Source organism: Chanodichthys erythropterus, chromosome 3 (assembly GCF_024489055.1).
Source record: "Chanodichthys erythropterus isolate Z2021 chromosome 3, ASM2448905v1, whole genome shotgun sequence".
NCBI lineage: Eukaryota > Metazoa > Chordata > Actinopteri > Cypriniformes > Xenocyprididae > Chanodichthys > Chanodichthys erythropterus.
In genome coordinates, this window is record NC_090223.1 from 43,726,633 (window position 1) to 43,746,436 (window position 19,804).

Sequence of the window (19,804 nt, forward strand, 5' to 3'; positions counted from 1 at the left end):
GCCACTACCTTTCAAAAGGTCAGTATGTTTTTTTGTTTTTTTCTGAAAGAAATTAATACAGCAATACGGAAGAGGATGAGGGCCAAGCAATAATAAAAAAATAAAACCATCTCGAGATTAAAGTTGTTAAATTTCGAGAAAAAAGTCGAGATAATATGTTGAGGATAAACTCATTAAATTACGAGAAAAAGTCGTTAAATTACGAGAACAAATTTGTTAAATTATGAGAAAAATGTCATTAAATTTCAAGAAAAAAGTCGAGATAAAATGTTGAGGATAAAGTCATTAAATTATGAGAAAAAGTCGTTAAATTACGACAACAAATTCGTTAAATTACGAATTTGTTCTCATAATTTAACAACTTTTTTCTCGCAATTGAATTACTTTAATCTCGTAATTTAATGAGTTTATTCTCAACATTTTATTTCGAGTTTTTTCTCGAAATTTAACAACTTTAATCTCGAGATGGTTTTATTTTTTTATTATTGCTTGGCCCTAATCCTCTTCCGTACAGCAAGGTGAACCAGCAAGGACACATTTAAATGATCAAAGACATTTTTTACAATGTTACAAAAGATTTCTATTTCAAACAAATGCTGTTTTTTTTTTTTTTTAAACTTTCTATTCATCAAAGAATCCTGGACAAAGGTATTATGGTTTCAGCACTTGATCTACATGAACTTGACTTTATTTCTTCAAAATGATGTTTTGATGAATCTTGATGAGCTTTTGACTTGATGTCTAATGAAGGCCTTGAAATTATCCGAAACACCATTTTACAGAAATAAAGTCATGTTCATGAATATAGAGTGAGTGTTTCAGTTTTTTCTACAGTTTGTAATTTTGATTTTCTGAGTTTAACCCCATCTACAATTGGTTGTGCACCTGCTTACCAACCACAAACTTTTGAATGGTGTATGTAACCCCCCCCCCCCCCCCCAAAAAAAAAAAAAAAAAATCTGGGGTCTGTTTATCTCAAATTTTGAGGTATAATGTTCTTATATTTATCTGCTACAGACTAAATTTACTTTGGTGTGAAACACTAAAAAATAACTATACAATATGACCCTGAACCCCACTGAAGATTTTGGAATGATTTATTAGAATGGTAGAAACAGTCAGATGTGCGCCTCCGAAATGAGGCACAAGAGACGTGCATTTAGGTCTGCGCATGCGCATTAGCTTGATCCAGCCTGAAAAATACAGTTTTTTTGTCATGATTCAAGCGTTTGGAAAAAAAATTATGAGACAGTTGTTGTCAGATTTCATTGGTGATTTCAAATATGAAATTTAATCGAAAGCTTGGCAAACATCTTTGGAGAATTTGATGTTTCCCCATTCAAAGAGATAGAAGCTGCATGATGCCCAGGATGCCTGAGAGACATTTCAAAGATGGCCACCAAGTGAAATGACTTGTCTTAAAGGGACTTTGGTGCACTTTGAGACACAAGAGACACGCATTTAGGTCTGCGCATGCGCATTAGCTTGATCCAGCCTGAAAAGAAACAAAACAAAATTTAGAAACAAAATTTATGAGACAGTTGTTGTCAGATTTCATTGGTGATTTTAAATATTTTTAATTGAAAGCTTGGCAAACAGCTTTGGAGAATTTGATGTTTCCCCATTCAAAAAGATAGGAGCTGCACTTGCATGCCCAAGAGGCGTTTCAAAGATGGCCGCCAAGGGAAATGGCTTGTCCTAAAAAAGAACCCAGAGGTTTAAAATGATCTGTTCAGTAACAGATTAGAGCCCACTGACATGACAAGAGTCGAACTGTAAAAAATATATTTTTATCTTTTGTTAATCGGTCACTCTGTTAACATTGATACAATAACACAATTCATGCAAACAATTACATGCATTGAACCCTTTAGAACATAAATGGTTATTAATATTAGATATTGTACCTGAAGTAGATATTACCCTGTAATGTTTTTAGATATAAACAGTGCAGAGATTGAAATGCCTGACAGAGTTTCATTTGAGCCATGCCAAGATTGGTTTAATGGAATTAGTTGACTGCATAATCAAAAAACAAATGCAACACAGGCTGGGTTGGACAGCACAAAAGACTAGAGGATGTGTGTAATTGACCCTTTGCAAAGACCCACCCCCCTTAGTTACTGTTGCTTTGTACGACAAGCCATGGCGCTGTCATGCCACATGCAGTGAAAAATACATCACGGAGCAAAGAGGACAAGACAGACAAAGACATGTGTCATGACAGATTGCTGTAGCGCCTCAGCTCAAGCGGCTTGTGAACCGATCATCTCTTCCTACTAGTTCATTTATAGCATCAAATAAACATGAGAAAGAATGTTGTTTCAAACACGGAAAGACATTTTTCAAGTTCAAGTCCACCAAGGTTAATCTACTAACTCTCTCAACTGCTTTGTCGGACAAAATGGTAGATTCGGCGTTATGATTGGTTAGATCGCTTGTCAATCAAACTCCCGGCGAAGGTTCAATTGGTCATTGAATTCTTACTCAACAATAACAGCACAGACTGCTCTAATATCTGATATATATATTTTGCATGGCTGTCTAGAAATATAAGAAATAGAAATATACAGCCATGCTAAAAATATCAGACTATTAGAAGAGTCCAAAGAACATCTTGAGCTTCAATGAAAGAAAAAAAAATCTGACCAACGGTACAAAGAGTCACATGATCAGTGTTGTTACACATTTGCTTCTTTCATTAGTGACCTGGAATCTAAAAATCTGAATTTGTTGTACGTCATAACTTTTAGAAAGAAAAAAACAAGATATTTGGGCCCATTGGTATGTTAGTAAAGATAAATCATTAACATGTACACTTAGTTAGTACATCACAAGTACGTTTTGCAATTCTTCATTACATTGGCCATGGATCTTAGTGTAGATCTAGATTACAAATTTAATTTCAATTTGGTGTTTGTTTTTGAGTTGTAATAAAAAAACAAGGCACTTCATTTGTCATATTCAGTTAAGTTTGATACAATCGAGTTTTATTTGGAATATTCTTGCATCCAAGTATAAATAGAGAATGTGTCAGATTACAAAACATACGTCAGCGCATCTGGAGGAATGATACTATCTTCCAGATATATTCGCTCATTCTGTTTTTTTTTTATTATTCAAAAAGTGCTCCTTGCACATTCTATTATGCCCAGTTCCTGTGAAAGACGTGCAACTGAGCTTGGGTTAATAACTGCTGCGGTCTGTCTCTCTCCTGAACAGAATTACTATTCATCAGCTTATACCATCATAAATACCATTATTGCATATTATAGGCTAATCAAGCAGCATTCTGCATATTGAGTGATGTGACAGTTGCTAATCAGAATTGGCATGAATATGAAGGGCGATGCTAGTGTCTGTGGAAGAAAAAGATGGAGCTCTGGCTGAGACGAGGATTCATGACTACAAATACTTGAATGAGGATATAAAGTGCCTATAGGGTTTCATATACTCTTTTGTTATTGTAGTGTTTCCACTGTCATTCAGACTTGTATGAATTCTGTTTTGTCTATCTTTTGCTTTTGTAAATCTTCTCACAAAGTCTCATGATGACAGAAATGAAGTGTTTATACTTAATTATGTTCTCTTCTTCAGTGTATGGATCTATTTCCATCAAAAGATCTGAGGGCAGCTTTACTTAGCGAACCATCTCTGATTCTATTCACATTGATTTCCATTAAGAAAGGCAAGTACAAAGGATTATTCACAATCAAGCACAGTACATTTAATTAAAATGAATTTCTTTGAATTTTTACAAGGCATTTAGGACCTATACATTCTCTCTGACCATTTCCTGAAAAAATGACAAATTTGAATGAAAGCAAAAGTACACGCTTGAGAAAGTATGAGAAATCAATGTAATACACTGTACAATTACTACATTTTTTGTATCCACCCAAATTTAAAACAGGGTTTTCAAAACATTTTTAAGTCAAGGACCTCGATATATATTTATATGTAAAGACCCATTAACACTGTATGAGAAAAATATTAAACATGATACTATAAGGACAATTGAATGATTGGCTTTTATATTGTTATTGTTCTAAAGCCAAAGCAAGTGATTAAAATAGCTGAAAAATTCAGAAAAATGTCGACAGTGTATTTTTAACTATCATTACAGTTTGATGCCTACAACATTTTTATATTCATTTATTTTCCATATTCTTTTCAATGCAATAGCAGTTTTCACAGAAAATATAATTTGAAACACATAAAAATCAGCTTATATTGCTACAGTTCTCAAGCTAAAGGCAATGGTGATAAAGAGAAAATCAGTAGGACACAAATACAAACTATTCTTTAACATACATGTAGGTCATATGGAAAGAGCGATGCACAAATTTAGAAAGCATAATGAAACAATAAGAATATTCAGTTTGGTAAATGTGTTTACTGTAAAATTACTGAAGTTAACTTTAGGAGTCCTGAACAATACATTTTGTAATTTCTTTTCTTTCTTTCTTTTTTTTTTTTTTTCATTAAAATCTTCTGTTTAGCTCCTAGTGGCTTTTTGTGGGGCCCTGGACCCCAGGAAATAATAAGAAATCCAAGCAATTGCATTGACTTAACTGTAAAATCTACTGCCTGATCAATGATATATTCACAAATAACTCTCTCTTTTAATATTACATTTTCATTTTCTTTAGAAAACTTCTCTTTTGTCATGCAAGATTCAATTGTGAATTATGCAAACCACAATAAGTCGCTGTTACAATAAATCAGCTGCTTAAGCAAAATAAATAGTGTGTGATGTTGCTTATGGACATTTTGCAATATTATTCTCATTTCAGACAGTTTTGAGCTAGGTATTTGCTATTCCGACCAACAAAACCAGTAGAGAAAACAAGCATTGAGTAATTGTACTTCGGAAATAATTAAACTGAACTCTGAGCATAGGATCATTAATAAAAAATATCAGAAATAGGTCTTTTAATATAACATGCTTATTTTTTTTCTTCAAAATCGAGATTAAACTGTGAAACACTAGAGAATGAAGCATCTGGAGCAACAATAAGTCTTCTGTCTTTACTAGCTGCTTAAACACAATAAATTGCATGTAGGCTAATACTGTGTTGTAAACTCAGCTGTTTTTCAATACTCCATTGCTCTGCACACACTGGCTACGTAATTAAAGCTCCACCCACCAATTTTTGCTAATTAAAAAGCTGTACACTGTGCTAAACATGTTTAATCAATATCTTAAGTTAACTTTAGGAGTCCTAAATAATACATTTTGTACAATATTATGTTTGTTTGTTTTAATCAAAATTTTCTGTTTAGCTCCTAGTGTCCTTTTGTGGCATCCTGGACCCCAGTTTGAAAACCCATGATTTAAAATAACTCTGTCCTACTTTTTATTAAAGGCCTGTTTACACCAACACAAATGTTTGGCAAGAAAATGTTCTGATATTTGCATTTGATCCGTCTTTTCAGACCAAAGAGTAAAAAAAAACATCAACAAACACCCAACAGATGGACTGAATTTAAATGCAAATTCACTCTCTGACAGTAGATGGCGCTTACAGAAAAGTAGAAAGCAGTGCTGTGCAACTTTCTATTTCTGACACCTGTCTGTCTCAGAGAATAAAGGTAGTCACACTGTATATACACATACAGTGCAATGCATACTTGTTTTCAAGAAGCCAAACTTTCATGTGTTGATCATTATTTTTTGATTGCTTGCCTAGTGTTTTTTTCTTATTTAATGTCCAATTAATGTGAGAGAAAACAGTTTATAACACCTCTCTGTAAAAAAATTTGGTTACACTTTATTTTAAAGTGTCTTTGTTACAACTGTAATTATATATTTAAGTACTGAGTAATATTAAGTAACTAAATGTACTTACTAAAGGTTTAGGATTAGGTTTGATTTTGGGTTAGATGCATGTAATTATGCATAATTTATAGTTATTACAACAGTAACTACATGTAACATATGTAACAACGACACTAAAATAAAGTGTATCCAAAAACTGTTGCATTAACTGCATGTGAATGTTCGTTTTTGAACATCTGTTCATTCAAATTAAAAAGTTTATCGCATTGTTTCACATTTTATCACATTTTCATATGTGAACATTTGTCCTTAATTCAGCCTTTATGAAGAATCCGTGTCAGTGATGTGTATACAAAACAGTGTTCTTTATTTACAGGAAGTCACACTTTACATCGAGCAACTTGTATTCATGAAACGTGTGAGATATTAAGTGTTGGGGGTTACACTTTACAAGTAACTTGAGTTATGTAATCAGATTACTTTTTCAAGTAACTAGTAAAGTCACACAAAACTTTTTTCAATTTACAACAAAATATCCAAATTACGTTTTCAAATAAGTAACATAAGTTACTTTGTTTTCACATTTATTGATGGACAGCTCTCCTATACCCATGTTGAGAGAAATAGGGTAGTGCAGAGGCATTGCGGGTGCTGTGTAAACGTGATGGTAACTGTAGTTCTAGACTAAGTGTGAACATGCATTTACTCATCTCACTTGCACGAAAACATTCAGCAAGCCCAGTCCAGATGAGAAAAAGTAATGTAATACATTACTTTTCATAAAAAGTAACTAAGTAACACAATTAGTTACTTTTTTAGGGGAGTAACGCAATATAGTAATGCATTACTTATAAAAGTAACTTTCCCCAACACTGGTCACAATGCAATATAACTGTGGATGGTTAGTTACGAACACAAATTATGCTGATGTTGCATCAAATCATCAGAATCACATGTTTTTTGACAGTACTACAATGCAAATGTACAATACTTAAAAAGATAGTCCACCCAAAAATGAAAATTCTGTCATTATTTACTCACCCTCATGGTGTTACGAAACATGTATGACGTTCTTTCCTCTGTGGAATACAAAAGAAGCTGTTTTTGGGTGAACTATCCCTTTGTAAGTGCCATGTGCCCTTTCAAGTGACTACAAGTTGGATAACTCAAGATTGCTTGTAGACATTATCTTCTCTGAGAGGCTTTGGAGAGACACCATCTGGCTGTTGTTGGAACACCAATCAGAAAGAGTCTCCTCTGAAACCTGGCTTACGGCGCCTTGTCGCCGGCAAGATTTCTGCTTTTTGAGAGAGAGCAAACTGGACAGTTTAAAAGAGCTGGAGGATCTAAGGACGGAGAGCATCCTCTGATGATACTTGGACCTGACTGCTCTGGCGGAACGGTACAAATCACCCAAGAAACAATAGCAGATGGGATTGAGGCTGGAGTTAGTGAGGCCCAACCACTGCGCGAAAGGGCGAGTCTGCAGAACCCAGTTAGGGGGATGAACTTCGTGGTCAATAAGGATGTCTGCTACGTAGAGTGGGAGCCAGGAGCCAGCGAACAGGAGGACCAAAGTGACCACCACCTTGGCGATCTTCTTGCGCATCTTCAGACGCGAGGCGTGCAAGGCCTGGCTGTGTGGATCGAAGTCTGCGAAATGTTGAGAAGCCCTCCAGAGCTTCTGGCCAGTCAGGAAGCTGATGATGAGGTTAAAGGTCACAGGGATGCAGTAGAGAGCTACGAAAAGGAGCACGTTGTAGACCTGCTTGAGTCTAGCCTGCGGCCAGAGCTCTCTGCAGATTGGCACGGTGATGTCGATCAAGTGGATCTTGTCCAACTTGATCATGAAGAGCAAAGGCGCACAAATGGCAGAGGACAAGACCCACACACACACAATGGTGATGTAGATCTTCTTCTGGGTGAAGTACGAGAGGGAATTCAGCGGGCTGTGAACGCTGTAGTATCTGTTGATGCTGATGACGGTCAGACTGAGGACGCTGGCCGACACGGACACGGCCTGGATGAAAGGAACGGCCCGGCACAGGAGGTCTCCGTACACCCATGCGGTATAAATGGTGTGGCCGAGGGTGATGGGCATGCAGATGCAAACCACCATCAGATCACACACTGCTAAGTTGATGAGTAAACTCCGGGTGGCACTGATGCTCTGCATCCTCTTGCTCTTCTGGCAGGTAAGCATTCGAATAGCCATGAGGTTTCCAATGAATCCCACCACAAATGATAATGAATACATCACCGTGAGAGCGATGGTGGTGGGCTCTTTTATCGTAAGCAGCAGCAGCCTCTCCAGCTCTCCACTCTGATGGAGGAAAACATCGCTCATGAAGTCCTCGGCACCGTGGAAAGAGGCATTCATGGACAGTAAGGTGTTTAAGAGCAGAGGCTCATTTTTCAGCAAGCCTGCAGTGAAATTCATATTCCTTTTGTGTCCCTTAAAGGTTCAGGAGATATGTGGTGTTTTGATATGCGGTAGTTGGAATCCAAAGGCTGCTTCAGACATTCCAGAGTCGATTAGTAAAGCTTAAGGCATTGTCATCTTCAGCCAAAAGGAGTAAGGTAATGAAATCCATCATTTAGCCAACTGCCCTCTACGGAAACACGACACACATTAGGAGGGAAATTAAATTACGAAATAAGCAATCCAAGCAATTGCATTGACTCAACTGTAAGCCTTAAAATCTACTGCCTGATCAGTGATAGCCTATCATAAATAACTCTCTCTTTTAATATTAGTTTAATTTTCTTTACAAGCTTTTCTTTTGTCAGGCAAGATGTGAATTATGCAAACCACAATAAGTCACTGTTACAATAAATCAGCTGCTTAACCAGAACAAAGAGTGTTTGATGTTGTGTGATGTTACTTATGCACACAATTTTGCAAAATCAATCTCATTTTGAGCTAGTTATTTGCTATACCAACCAACAAAACCGAGTACTTGTAACTCTCAGCACAGGATCATTAATAATAAGTATCAGAAATAAATCTGTCTTTTAATATTGCATGCTTATTTTTTCTTCGAATTCAAGATTAAACTGTGAATTACTTAAACTCACGGGAATGAAGGAACTGGAGCAACAATAAATCTGTATTTACTAGCTGCTTAAACATAACAAATTGCATGTAGGCTAATACTGTGTTGTAAACACAGCTTGTTTTTAAGTACCTATTAGCGATTTTTTCTCTGACATATTACGCATTAATCACTTTAACCTTATTTACTTCTGTCATGCATTAGAGTACAATGCAAACTGCATCAAAATTACGCAGGATAAAAGTAATCAGAAATAGAAGTACATACCGATATGTGTGCAGTAGCAGGTGTGCGCGCGTCATGTGCAGTCAGAGGACGGACTGTGTTCAGTGTGTATCTCCTTCATCTCCAGCTGATGGGAAGAAATGAGTGTCTGCGGATGTGGCTCACACGACTCTCTGCTGGCGGAGGCGATGCGTGTCACTGATGAGATGGGAGCAGTTTTCTCATTCACTTCATCGCTCCGCACACTGGCTACGAAATTAAAGCTCCACTCACCAATGTTTTGCTAATTAAAAAGTTGTACACACAACGAGAGGAACGAAACTTTTGAGAAATTTCATTAAAATAGTGTACACTCTAATGGAATGAACACTACAAAATACATTTTTTAAAAAAAAAAAAAGAAAAAAAGAAAAATCTGGTTTATTCCACACGGAAAAAGGTCGCCCCATCATGGGTGCCGCCATGCGATCACATGATCATCCGTGTCATTAAATTGAATAATAATAATAATCATGTTGAAGATAGTAATAATAACAATAAGGTTTACCTAATATAGCTCACAGAGTGCTTAAAAAACAAAACAAAACAAGCAAGCACACCAAACAGTTGATCAATGGAGCTCCAGTCAATAGCTATTCCAGTATGATGATATTGATCAGCACGTGTGTGATCTACTGGTCCAAACTTAATGAGTTTGAGTGGAAAAAAATGTCCATCAAACAAACCATGGCAATTCTCAAGTCTCAAAACCAGTGTTGGGGGTAGGCATGTGACGGTATCATATTTTCATGTTGTGTTAATTGCTGAAGCTTTTATCACAGTATTATCACGAAATTGAAATAAGTGTTGTCATAGTATAACAGGTTTAACATACAGCATACAGGGGCATTGTGCATTTTGTACAGTTGATGGGGAAAATATTCTTAAAATGCATTATAAAAATGTGAATAATTCGTAACAAATAATTATTTCCTGTATTTTGAAGTTGACACGCGTTGACAATATCGTACATATTCATTATCGTGATAAATTAGCGAATATTGGCACATGTCTTGTTGTGGGTAATGCATTACAAGTAACTTGAGTTATGTAATCAGATTACTTTTTCAAATAATTAGTAAAGTAACGCATTACTTTTTCAATTTACAACAAAATAAAAAGTTACTTTTTTCAAATAAGTAATGCAGGTAATTGACTGACAGCTCTCTTGTTACCTTTTTGAGAGAAATAAAGTGCAGAGGTGTTGTGTGAGCTGTGTGAACATGATGGTTATTGTAGTTTTAGACTAAATATGAACAAGCATTTATACATCTCACTGCACAAAACATTCATTATTCCTCAAAATGAATAAAAACAGTGAAATGCAATCTCAGAATTTTACACAAACCTGTAATAATTAACTATGTTAAATTCCACAAATATACTTTATGTACTTAATCTCACTTTATTATCCAATGTCTTTGCTGCTGACCTTCGATTTTCTAATTCAACCACACCAATAAGCAAAAATTACTTTAGATTCCTTTCCTGTATCCTTTCTTCTTCAATTCAGAATGGCAGTGCAGCTGAAAGGTTTGTCTGAGCTGCGCCCTCTAACTGTACAGGCGTAAATATGCATTTCTTTCAGCCTGAGGCTTATTCGACTGCAGCTGGAGTCAGTGCTTCAAGAACCACTACGCACAGACGTATGCAAGACATGGGTTTCAGCTGTCGCATTCCTTGTGTCAAGCCACTCTTGAACAACAGACAGCGTCAGAAGCGGCTAAAGACAAAAAGGACTGGACCCGCTGCTGAGTGGTCCAAAGTTATGTTCTCTGATGAAAGTAAATTTTGCATTTCCTTTGGAAATCAGGGTCCCAGAGTCTGGAGGAAGAGAGGAGAGGCACACAATCCACGTTGCTTGAGGTCCAGTGTAAAGTCAGTGATGGTTTGGGGTGCCATGTCATCTGCTGGTGTTGGTCCACTGTGTTTTCTGAAGTCCAAGGTCAACGCAGCCGTATACCAGGAAGTTTTAGAGCACTTCATGCTTCCTGCTGCTGACCAACTTTATGGAGATGCAGATTTCATTTTCCAACAGGACTTGGCACCCGCACACAGTGCCAAAGCTACCAGTACCTAGTTTAAGGACCATGGTATCCCTGTTCTTGATTCGCCAGCAAACTCCCCTGACCTTAACCCCATAGAAAATCTATGGGGTATTGTGAAGAGGAAGATGCGAAGAAGAGCAACAATGCAGAAGAGCTGAAGGCCCCTATCAGAGCAACCTGGGCTCTCACAACACCTGAGCAGTGCCACAGACTGATCGACTCCATGCCACGCACATTGCTGCAGTAATTTAGGCAAAAGGAGCCCCAACTAAGTATTGAGTGCTGTACATGCTCATACTTTTCATGTTCATACTTTTCAGTTGGCCAAGATTTCTAAAAATCCTTTCTTTGCATTGGTCTCAAGTTATATTGTAATCCTCTGAAATACTGAATTTGGGATTTTTCCTTAGTTGTCATTTATAATCATCAATATTAAAAGAAAAAAACATTTGAAATATATCAGTCTGTGTGTAATGAATGAATATATACAAGTTTCACTTTTTGAATGGAATTAGTGAAATAAATCAACTTTTTGATGATATTCTAATTATAGGACCAGCACCTGTATATGCTACAGGCAGTTTAAAACCTTAGCTATATAAAAGATGTTGAAGAAAATTTATTTTACATAGACATTCACTTTGTCACATTATATGGGGAAAGTTGTCACACCTGCCATTAAACAGCCTATTATCATTATTAGCATTATATGATGGGATGCTCTTATGATGTAATGTACTTTATTAAAGCACTTTATACGAGCTATATTTAGTCTGCCTGTGGCTGTCAGGCTACAGACCGACACTGTCAGCAATCTTTGACGTCATGTATCTGCCCAAAAATGGGAACATACTGCATTATCAATGATTAAAGAAAGTTTTTGACCACTTATCACTACTATTCAAAAGTTTGGGGTTAGTATGATTTTTATTTTTTAAACAATCAAATAATTTTATTCAGTCAGGATATTTATGATGTTACAAAATATTTCAATTTCAAATAAATGCTTTTGGGCTTGCTATTCATGAAAGAATCCTAAACAATAAACATGCATAAGAAGCTGAAAAACTATTTACAAAACTGATAAAAATACATGTTTTTTTTGAGCAGCAAATCAGCATATTAGAATGATTTTTGAAGGATCATGTGACACTGAAGACTGAAGTAATGATGCTGAAAATTCAGCTTTGCCATCACTGGAATAAATGTAATTTTAAAATATATTCAAATAGAAATTATTCTAAATTGTAATAATATTTCACAATATTACTGTTTTTAGAATATTTGATCAAACAAAAAAAAGTCTTCTTTTTAAAAACATCTTACCAACCAAAAATTCTGAACTGTAAAGTCCTAAGAGTTTTATGTCAGTTTGGGTAACTGTAACATTTGTACTATGTGTCATTTTATATTTCTATTCTACAGTAAATGCTTCTTTGCAAAGACAATGTGAAACATTTTGGGTATTTTGGCAGAGAATACCTGTGACATCACAGTAGAATGAGACTATTGATTTTTGTGTTGTTATTCAATGAGACATGAGCATATTTTTAGTATTCATTTCTTAGGACATGTTCTTATAAGCAGGCCAAGATGGATCCGCAGAAACTTTTTTGACACTGACGAAAACAGGAAGTCACCCAGAAAACTGACCAGACGGGTCTTTAATGCATCTTTTTTAAACCTTCCATTTATTGACAGATTTAACTGAAAGGCATGTCAATACCAATAATCACATCTCTACGGGCAGATGACCCCAAGAAGCATGAAAAGTGTGTAAACATGAATGTAATAAACAATAACCCACTGTAAACAAAAATAAGGCTCACTCCAAATGACTCATCTGCTTGACCTTACTACCCACCCTCAGTAGAAGTGTTTTTTGGTGATCTCTAAAGAGGAGATATTGACATCATTCACCACTTGTACTTTTGTGATGGTCTTCAGTTCTTCCACCCGGTGTTTATACTGCATCACCTTGGTTTCGTCAATGTAAACGTAGAAGTTATCATCGTCAGAGTAAATTTCAATCTGTTGAGAGACAGGGAGTCGATGCTGATTAAATCGCACACTCATAGTCGTATTGCATAATTATTCCTGTTGCTTGTGATACTTTGTCAATAAAAATGTTCTCAGGATGCTTTATCACCTGGAAAGGCTCCTCTACTCCCAAGGGGAAGCTGCTGCACCTCTCCTCTTGCCCCCAATGGTTGGCCATGTAGGAGTTGCAGACAATATCTGATTCAGTGAAGCGGGGATTGAAATGGAAAGCTACTTTGTCATCACGTTCACACAGGAAATTGATTTCAAACCTTGAGGACAGAGAAAGACCCAAACGCTATAATGAACAAATCATTTTGGCCAATATGGAAGCTGAGAGAGCTGCTTGAAGGGCTATCATTGTGCTAAGACGAGGCGCTTGTGTTTGAGCGTTTGTCCGTCACTCTCCTATAGGTGAATTTTAACAAGAAAAGATGAAAGAAGATCACGTTTGGCCCAGATTATATTTTAGCTTGTGCTTGTCTCTATAAAGGAATAATAATTGAACCGCATCTGGATTGATCCCAGGATAAATCTGTTCTCTTGTGCGTTCTAACGAAAATAACATATTATTATGTATTACATTCTGATCTACTACTTAGGCTTTTTATCATTGTTCTTCCAAGATCTGAAATAGTTTACATTGCAGTTATTCTTTATAAACAACCTGACGAATGAGTCATTCATCAATATGAGTTATTTGAGAAAAACTGAAAATTGCTACTGATATTTTCATTCTCACAGAACAGAATCAGTATTGAATCTCTCTTCTGTATTTCATAGTCCATTCTGAAGAGTGATAAAAGAAGCAAATATCATCTATAGTTGTATAGTAGCACAACACCTAAGGTTTTTTTTTTTTTTAAGAAGAAGTTTTTATTTTTTTATTTTTTAGAAAGACCCAATATTTTTAAGGCAGGAACACACCAAGCCGACGGTCGGCCGTCGGGCAGTTTTTCTTTGTCGGCCGACAAAGTTTTCTCAGTGCGTTCGGCTGAAGTTGGTCCTCGACGGCTTTTTTTTGGCCGATTCGAAATGTTGAATTGCCGTCGGAGCTCGTCGGTCTGTCGGGCCATCTGATCATTCTGGTTGGCTGTTCAGCTACTGCCACCTGCTGGTTCGGAAAGGCATTTAATCTCACGCAGGCGCAGAACTGACGTACTACTTGGCCGTCGGCTGTTTAGCGTCGGTTTGGCATGTCAGGCCAACTTTGGACACAGACGCTGCCGACGTGAACCAACCCCACAGTCTGCTTTCGTCTCCACTAGTTCGTCGCGTCGGCTTGTTGTGTTCTGGCCTTTAAAGACAATGAGCTTTAGAGGGGCTGAGGACTTACTTGCTGGCCTCTGCTGTAGTCTCTCCTTTCAGGATAATACTCCATCCTGGACACAGACCATCAGGACAGGATGCCTCAAACTGATTAGAAACATACAAAATAACAAGCATCATCACTTTCACCAAGCAGTACTGAGTTGTGGTCAATCCATTTAGGCTTTTTCAAAGGCTGATGTTTATGACGATACTGATTAATAGAGAGCAGAGTGGTTGATATAATTAAAGTGTAATAAAGGCCTATATTATATAGATCAGGGGCCAGTTGCATTAGTCATTATGTTAAGACATTGTCTTAAGGAAATTTGCATGCAGTTTTAAATAAAAGAAACCAAAAAAAAAAAAAAAAAAAAAAAATCAGAAAGAATGACTTAGGCTAAAGTGGCAAGTATTTACTGACCTCCCCTTACACTTGAGCACCTGGAGGGAATGGAGTTGAAAAGGACTGGAAGGCCAAGAGAACTTTCAAAATCTGATGAGAAGTTTCTCAGATTTTCTTCTTTGAGAAACTGGAAGAAGTCCAGGAGGTCCTCTTCTGTCTATCAGTCTATGGCCCGGTTTCACAGACAGGGCTTAGCCTAAGCAAGGATTAGGCCTTAGTTCAATTAGGGCATTTAAAGGCAGGGTAGGCAAAAAATTTTGTTCCAAATTTGTTTAAACTTTCTATATATATCCATGCATAATTAAAATGTAAGAACTCTGATAAAAAGAGTATAAAAATCGAGTGACTCTAGACCGTTTAATCTGTATTAAACACAGCTCATTATTTCCATCCGGGACGAAACATAGGATTGGCTTAAGCGACTGTCACTCTCTCGCAACCATGGCAACCACCCTTTTGACACACATGACCTGCCCACTTGCACACGCACGTTTGATTTGGGGAGTTCAAGAGGCGTGGATCCTAGGAATACCAAAACAATGGCAGAGAAACAGCAAGCAAAATTCACAGTACCGGCCTATGCAGTTAGTAAAGGCAAACCAGGCAAAAAAAGGAAGACATTAACAGTACACGAAAAGGCAATGAACAAAAAGTCTTTGGATAAACAAAGAAATAAAACGCGAGTTAATATCGGCGTGGCTTTCCAGCGATGGCGAGAACTGAGAGCAGGATTGTGCACAGTTTGCACGCATGCATCAATCGGCATTTATCATATATGCATCATATAACAGTGGCAGGTCCCGAGGCAGGCGCATATAACCACGGAAGGTCCGAGGCAGGCGCGCATAACCGGGGCAGGTCCAGTGGCAGCTCCCCCTGCCACGCAAAGATTTTACTCCCTCTCAACTGAGGGAACTCAAGGGGCTGAAAAGTGACTACTTAATGGCTTTATTTCTGCTGGACAGGTAAATCTTTCTTTTTGTATTTTTAGTTTTTTTCCCTTTAGTTTATTTTTTCATGAAGCAGGTGTCATTAGCACACGTAGCTGCGTAATATAGCTAACATAACATTACTCAGCGAGCCGTTGTAGAGACTATAAATAATCTATAGGCCTAGCTCAAGATGATAGTGTTGAATTGTGCATAATTTTGCTTTAGATAACTAAATACATGTTTAACAGATAGTAGGCCTAACGTTACTCCGCATCTAGGAACTTTTCTTAGAACTATATTTACCCTCTGTCTAACTCTTTTACCATGTTCACCTGTAAGTTTACCTGCACGTTTTTTTTTCGCCTTTGTTTTGTTTTTATATTCTCTACCTATGTTTACTGATGTCTTTATCTTGTATCTGTGTGTGTCGTACACACTTTGTTGTATGTGTGTGTTATTATTTTGTGTCTGCAATGCAGTTGTGAGTTGATATTTGAGTGTATGTTACTCTGTTTATCTGTAGAACAACGTATATGTTATGAATCTTACACAAAATTCATCTTCATCACAGTGTAAATGATGGTAATGGAAAAACGTGTATCATGCAACCTGTTTTTAGCTTTGCCTTATAGATAACTAGCTCGTTAGCGAATCAAAAAATGTATATTTTAAACTTTACCAATATCAATATGCTAGCTAGCTTGATAGTGAGTACTAAAATACATCTTGTTTGTTTATCTTCATAATTATAAAGTTATTTTTATTACATGTGATTCTGACATGATGTCACTACATGCACTGTGCTCCTACCTCTCCGCTCGTCTCAGGTACATAAGGCGTCTTCCAGCTCAGTGGTCGGAGTCGCGCGTTCATGCGTTTTGGGGGCGTGGCTTTGGAAGGAGCCCAGAAGGGAGGGGGTGGAGTGAATGGAAATAATGAGCGGTCTTTAAAACAGTCGTGAGAGGTCTACAGACACTCGATTTTTATACTTTCTTTTTCAGAGTACTTACATTTTAATTATGTATTGATATATAAATAAAGTTTAAACAAATTTTGAAAAAAAGTTTTTTTATACATTTTTTACCTACCCTGCCTTTAAGTGACTTTTATAAACGTGTCTTAGAAAAAAATATTAGTGATGTGCATCTTGAGACAAAAACAATTGCACTGACTGATATTTTGAGATATCTCAGAGCAAATTTCTTTCAGTTGAAACAGTTCAAACATGCATTTTAGTCTGGGACCGAGGGTATGTGTGGAAAATTACCAATTTTATCTGTTTTTCTTAGCCAATCAGAATCAGTTAACCTGAAGTAATGATGCAGTTAGTGGACTCTGTTAGAGTATAACTGTTGTGGAAATGTGAATAATAATAAATTGAAGAAAATTTTACTAAGAATAGTTTGCAGTTTCACCAGCAGAACTCAGCTTCAAGACTCACAAGGAGTTTGTATGCTGCTCTCCGTACATTTACATTTACACAACAATTATACTCTAACAGAGTCCACTAAATACGTCATTACTTCAGGTTAACTGATTCTGATTGGCTAAGAAAAAGACAAAATAATAAATTTTCCACGCATGGACTGATAGACAGAAGTGAACCTCCTGGACTTCTTCCAGTTTCTAAAAAAAAGAAAATGCTTAAAAAAGCCATTTTTTCAGATTTTTTTTACATTTTGTGTACATATTTCCTGTATTTTCTTTTTGTATATATATATATATATATTTGAGCCATCTATTGACATAGCTGTTGGTAAATTTAGGAACTGACACAAGAGAAAGCCAATGCGGATATTGTCCAAATGACCAAATATCATCAGATTTATAAGCCTATCATTGGTCTTTGAAGCTACAATTGGACAGACATCCATTCAGGAAACTCATCTCCGACTTTATCAAGAATTGATAGACCTTTGTTTTACTGCATGGCTATTGCCATTTAAAAAAGAAATGAAGACATTACAGCAATATTCTGTGGCTTGAAGCTATCTATGGCATTAATAATCTAACAAGCAGTAGTATTTCACACAGACAGAGAGTAACTGATCTCATCCATTACTGATGAATGAATTTTTTTTTGCTGTGGCAGGCAAATATTAATTGACTAGTAAGGTCGGCAAAATCCCAATTCACAAAATGCAAAATGTATGAAGCCACAGCATTAACAAAAACAAAGCAGTTTAGATAGCACATGAACGAGGCAATATAAAGATCCTGGACTAGCTGGCAGAAATCGGGTAGACATAGAGAATAAATTCAGTGATGACTGGAAGAACATGAGAGGATGAGATTCCTTTGAGCAGAGGTGCGACGCCGCCTGCATCTGCAGTATCAGTTCAGTTCCATTGGCTAGCACCTGTTTTATCTGAGACTCAGATGTGCTTCTGTGCTGTGCCTCATGCTCTGTTATCTGGATTATAAACCACTTTCATAGAGCTTGGTGCCACAGGGTGAGGACTGTTTGGGTAACCGAAGGGAAATTGCAAAACTCGTCACGCTTCCTGTGCTCATCAACGCTGCATTGGGCTCAAATAACTGGTTGCAAAGATATGCGCGAGTTGTCATGCAGCATATATGAGCATGCTGCAAGCAGCAACCTGTGAACTTTTTGTTTTAAAAGTGCAGATTTGGAACTGCACCAAAAGACATTGATTTTTAAAAGATTCTCAATGACTTTAGAAAGCAAAGCGAGCTGATTTCTGGTGTTTTACAGGTAGTGATGGAGTGTTCTTTAGATCGAAACTGAGCCTATTTTAATGTCCTCATTACTTTGAGTGCAGCCGCATGGAAAATAATTAAAGCATCATTAGTTTAGCTTACAGAGAGAGAGAGAGAGAGAGAGAGAGAGAGAGAGAAATGAGCTATGCAGAAGAGTTAAGAGTCATGCTGTCATCTCATAGGAAAAGAAGGTGCAAATTTTAAATCAAATATTTATCATCTAAACCTGCTCCTGTTTTAAATGATTAAAATTGAATATGCCAGACCACAAACTGCTTTAATCACATCAGAACCTTTCTGTTTAAGTGCTCGAGTACATTTTTGCATCAGTAAATCTTGAAATACTTGGTTGTTACTCAACACAATGAGCAAACTTGAGCTGATTCTGTTCTCAGGTTAGCAGAGGTTGTTTTGCTTACCCGTAATGTCATCTCGTCAGCAGTGCCGTTTATTGATCAGCTTCCAGCTGGATGTGTTTTGGCGGTGAGGGGTCATTTAAAGAGAGGGGAATACCACGTGAGGGTGAGCTTAGCAGGATAAAGGCTGCAAAATAGGCTTTTGTGTGTGGCAAGTTTATGCATAAAAGAAATATAGCATAGAAACACAATGCAATACAATAGATTTGCCTTAGGCCACATATAGGAGGCTCGTGATAAACAACCAGAAATAACATTAGGTCAAAATCACCAGTCCAGTATTTCAGGTACTTCACCAGTTGCATAAAAACGATTGCAGATATAATGGATACCGTATATGGAAATAATGATGTGGTTAATGATCCAAACACAAAACTGTTGAAATGAATCACAGGATTTGTTTTTCAGCCAATGGAGTGTATACATTATCTGGTGGAAGATAATGTGATTTTGATGACTGTATTTCAGCCGTTCAGGACTCCCGTAGGAACTGGCGCAGAGGAATTGTTGACATCAGCAATGAGCGAGAGGTGCCATGTGACTTTTTCAAGTGTTTTTTTTTTTTTGTAACAGTAACCGATTGGCTGCTGATCCTGGGGATTAAACAGCTATCCGTGTGGTGTCTGTTCGGGCTCTATAGCCTATCAAATCTGCCAGCCCTCAGGAATTTCCTGTCTGCCTTTAGTCACAATGGCTCACTAAAGCTCATCAGGGCAGAGTGTATGTCCCTGCTTACAGCTGCAAAATACTCTGAATTTCTATACCGCCTAGGCCTGAACAATACTAGGAGTTCATAAATAAAATATTTTGTGTACAATGTCAGCCTTTGCA

At 37.0% G+C, this 19,804-nt stretch overlaps 2 protein-coding genes across 2 annotated transcripts; both read right to left on the reverse strand.

Annotated features, from left to right (window-relative positions):
- Positions 1-6,932: 6,932 nt before the first annotated feature.
- On the reverse strand, positions 6,933-8,222 carry LOC137012570 (neuropeptide FF receptor 2). Its single transcript, XM_067375897.1, has one exon. It carries the CDS (start codon positions 8,220-8,222, stop codon positions 6,933-6,935), a length of 1,290 nt encoding a protein of 429 aa, XP_067231998.1.
- A 4,794-nt stretch (positions 8,223-13,016) lies between these two features.
- On the reverse strand, positions 13,017-18,988 carry grifin (galectin-related inter-fiber protein). Its single transcript, XM_067375910.1, has 4 exons — positions 18,977-18,988; positions 14,527-14,606; positions 13,300-13,462; positions 13,017-13,181 (listed from the first exon to the last, which is right to left on the reverse strand). The coding sequence occupies exons 1-4, from the start codon at positions 18,986-18,988 to the stop codon at positions 13,017-13,019; spliced, it is 420 nt and encodes a 139-aa protein (XP_067232011.1).
- Between the last annotated feature and the right edge of the window lie 816 nt (positions 18,989-19,804).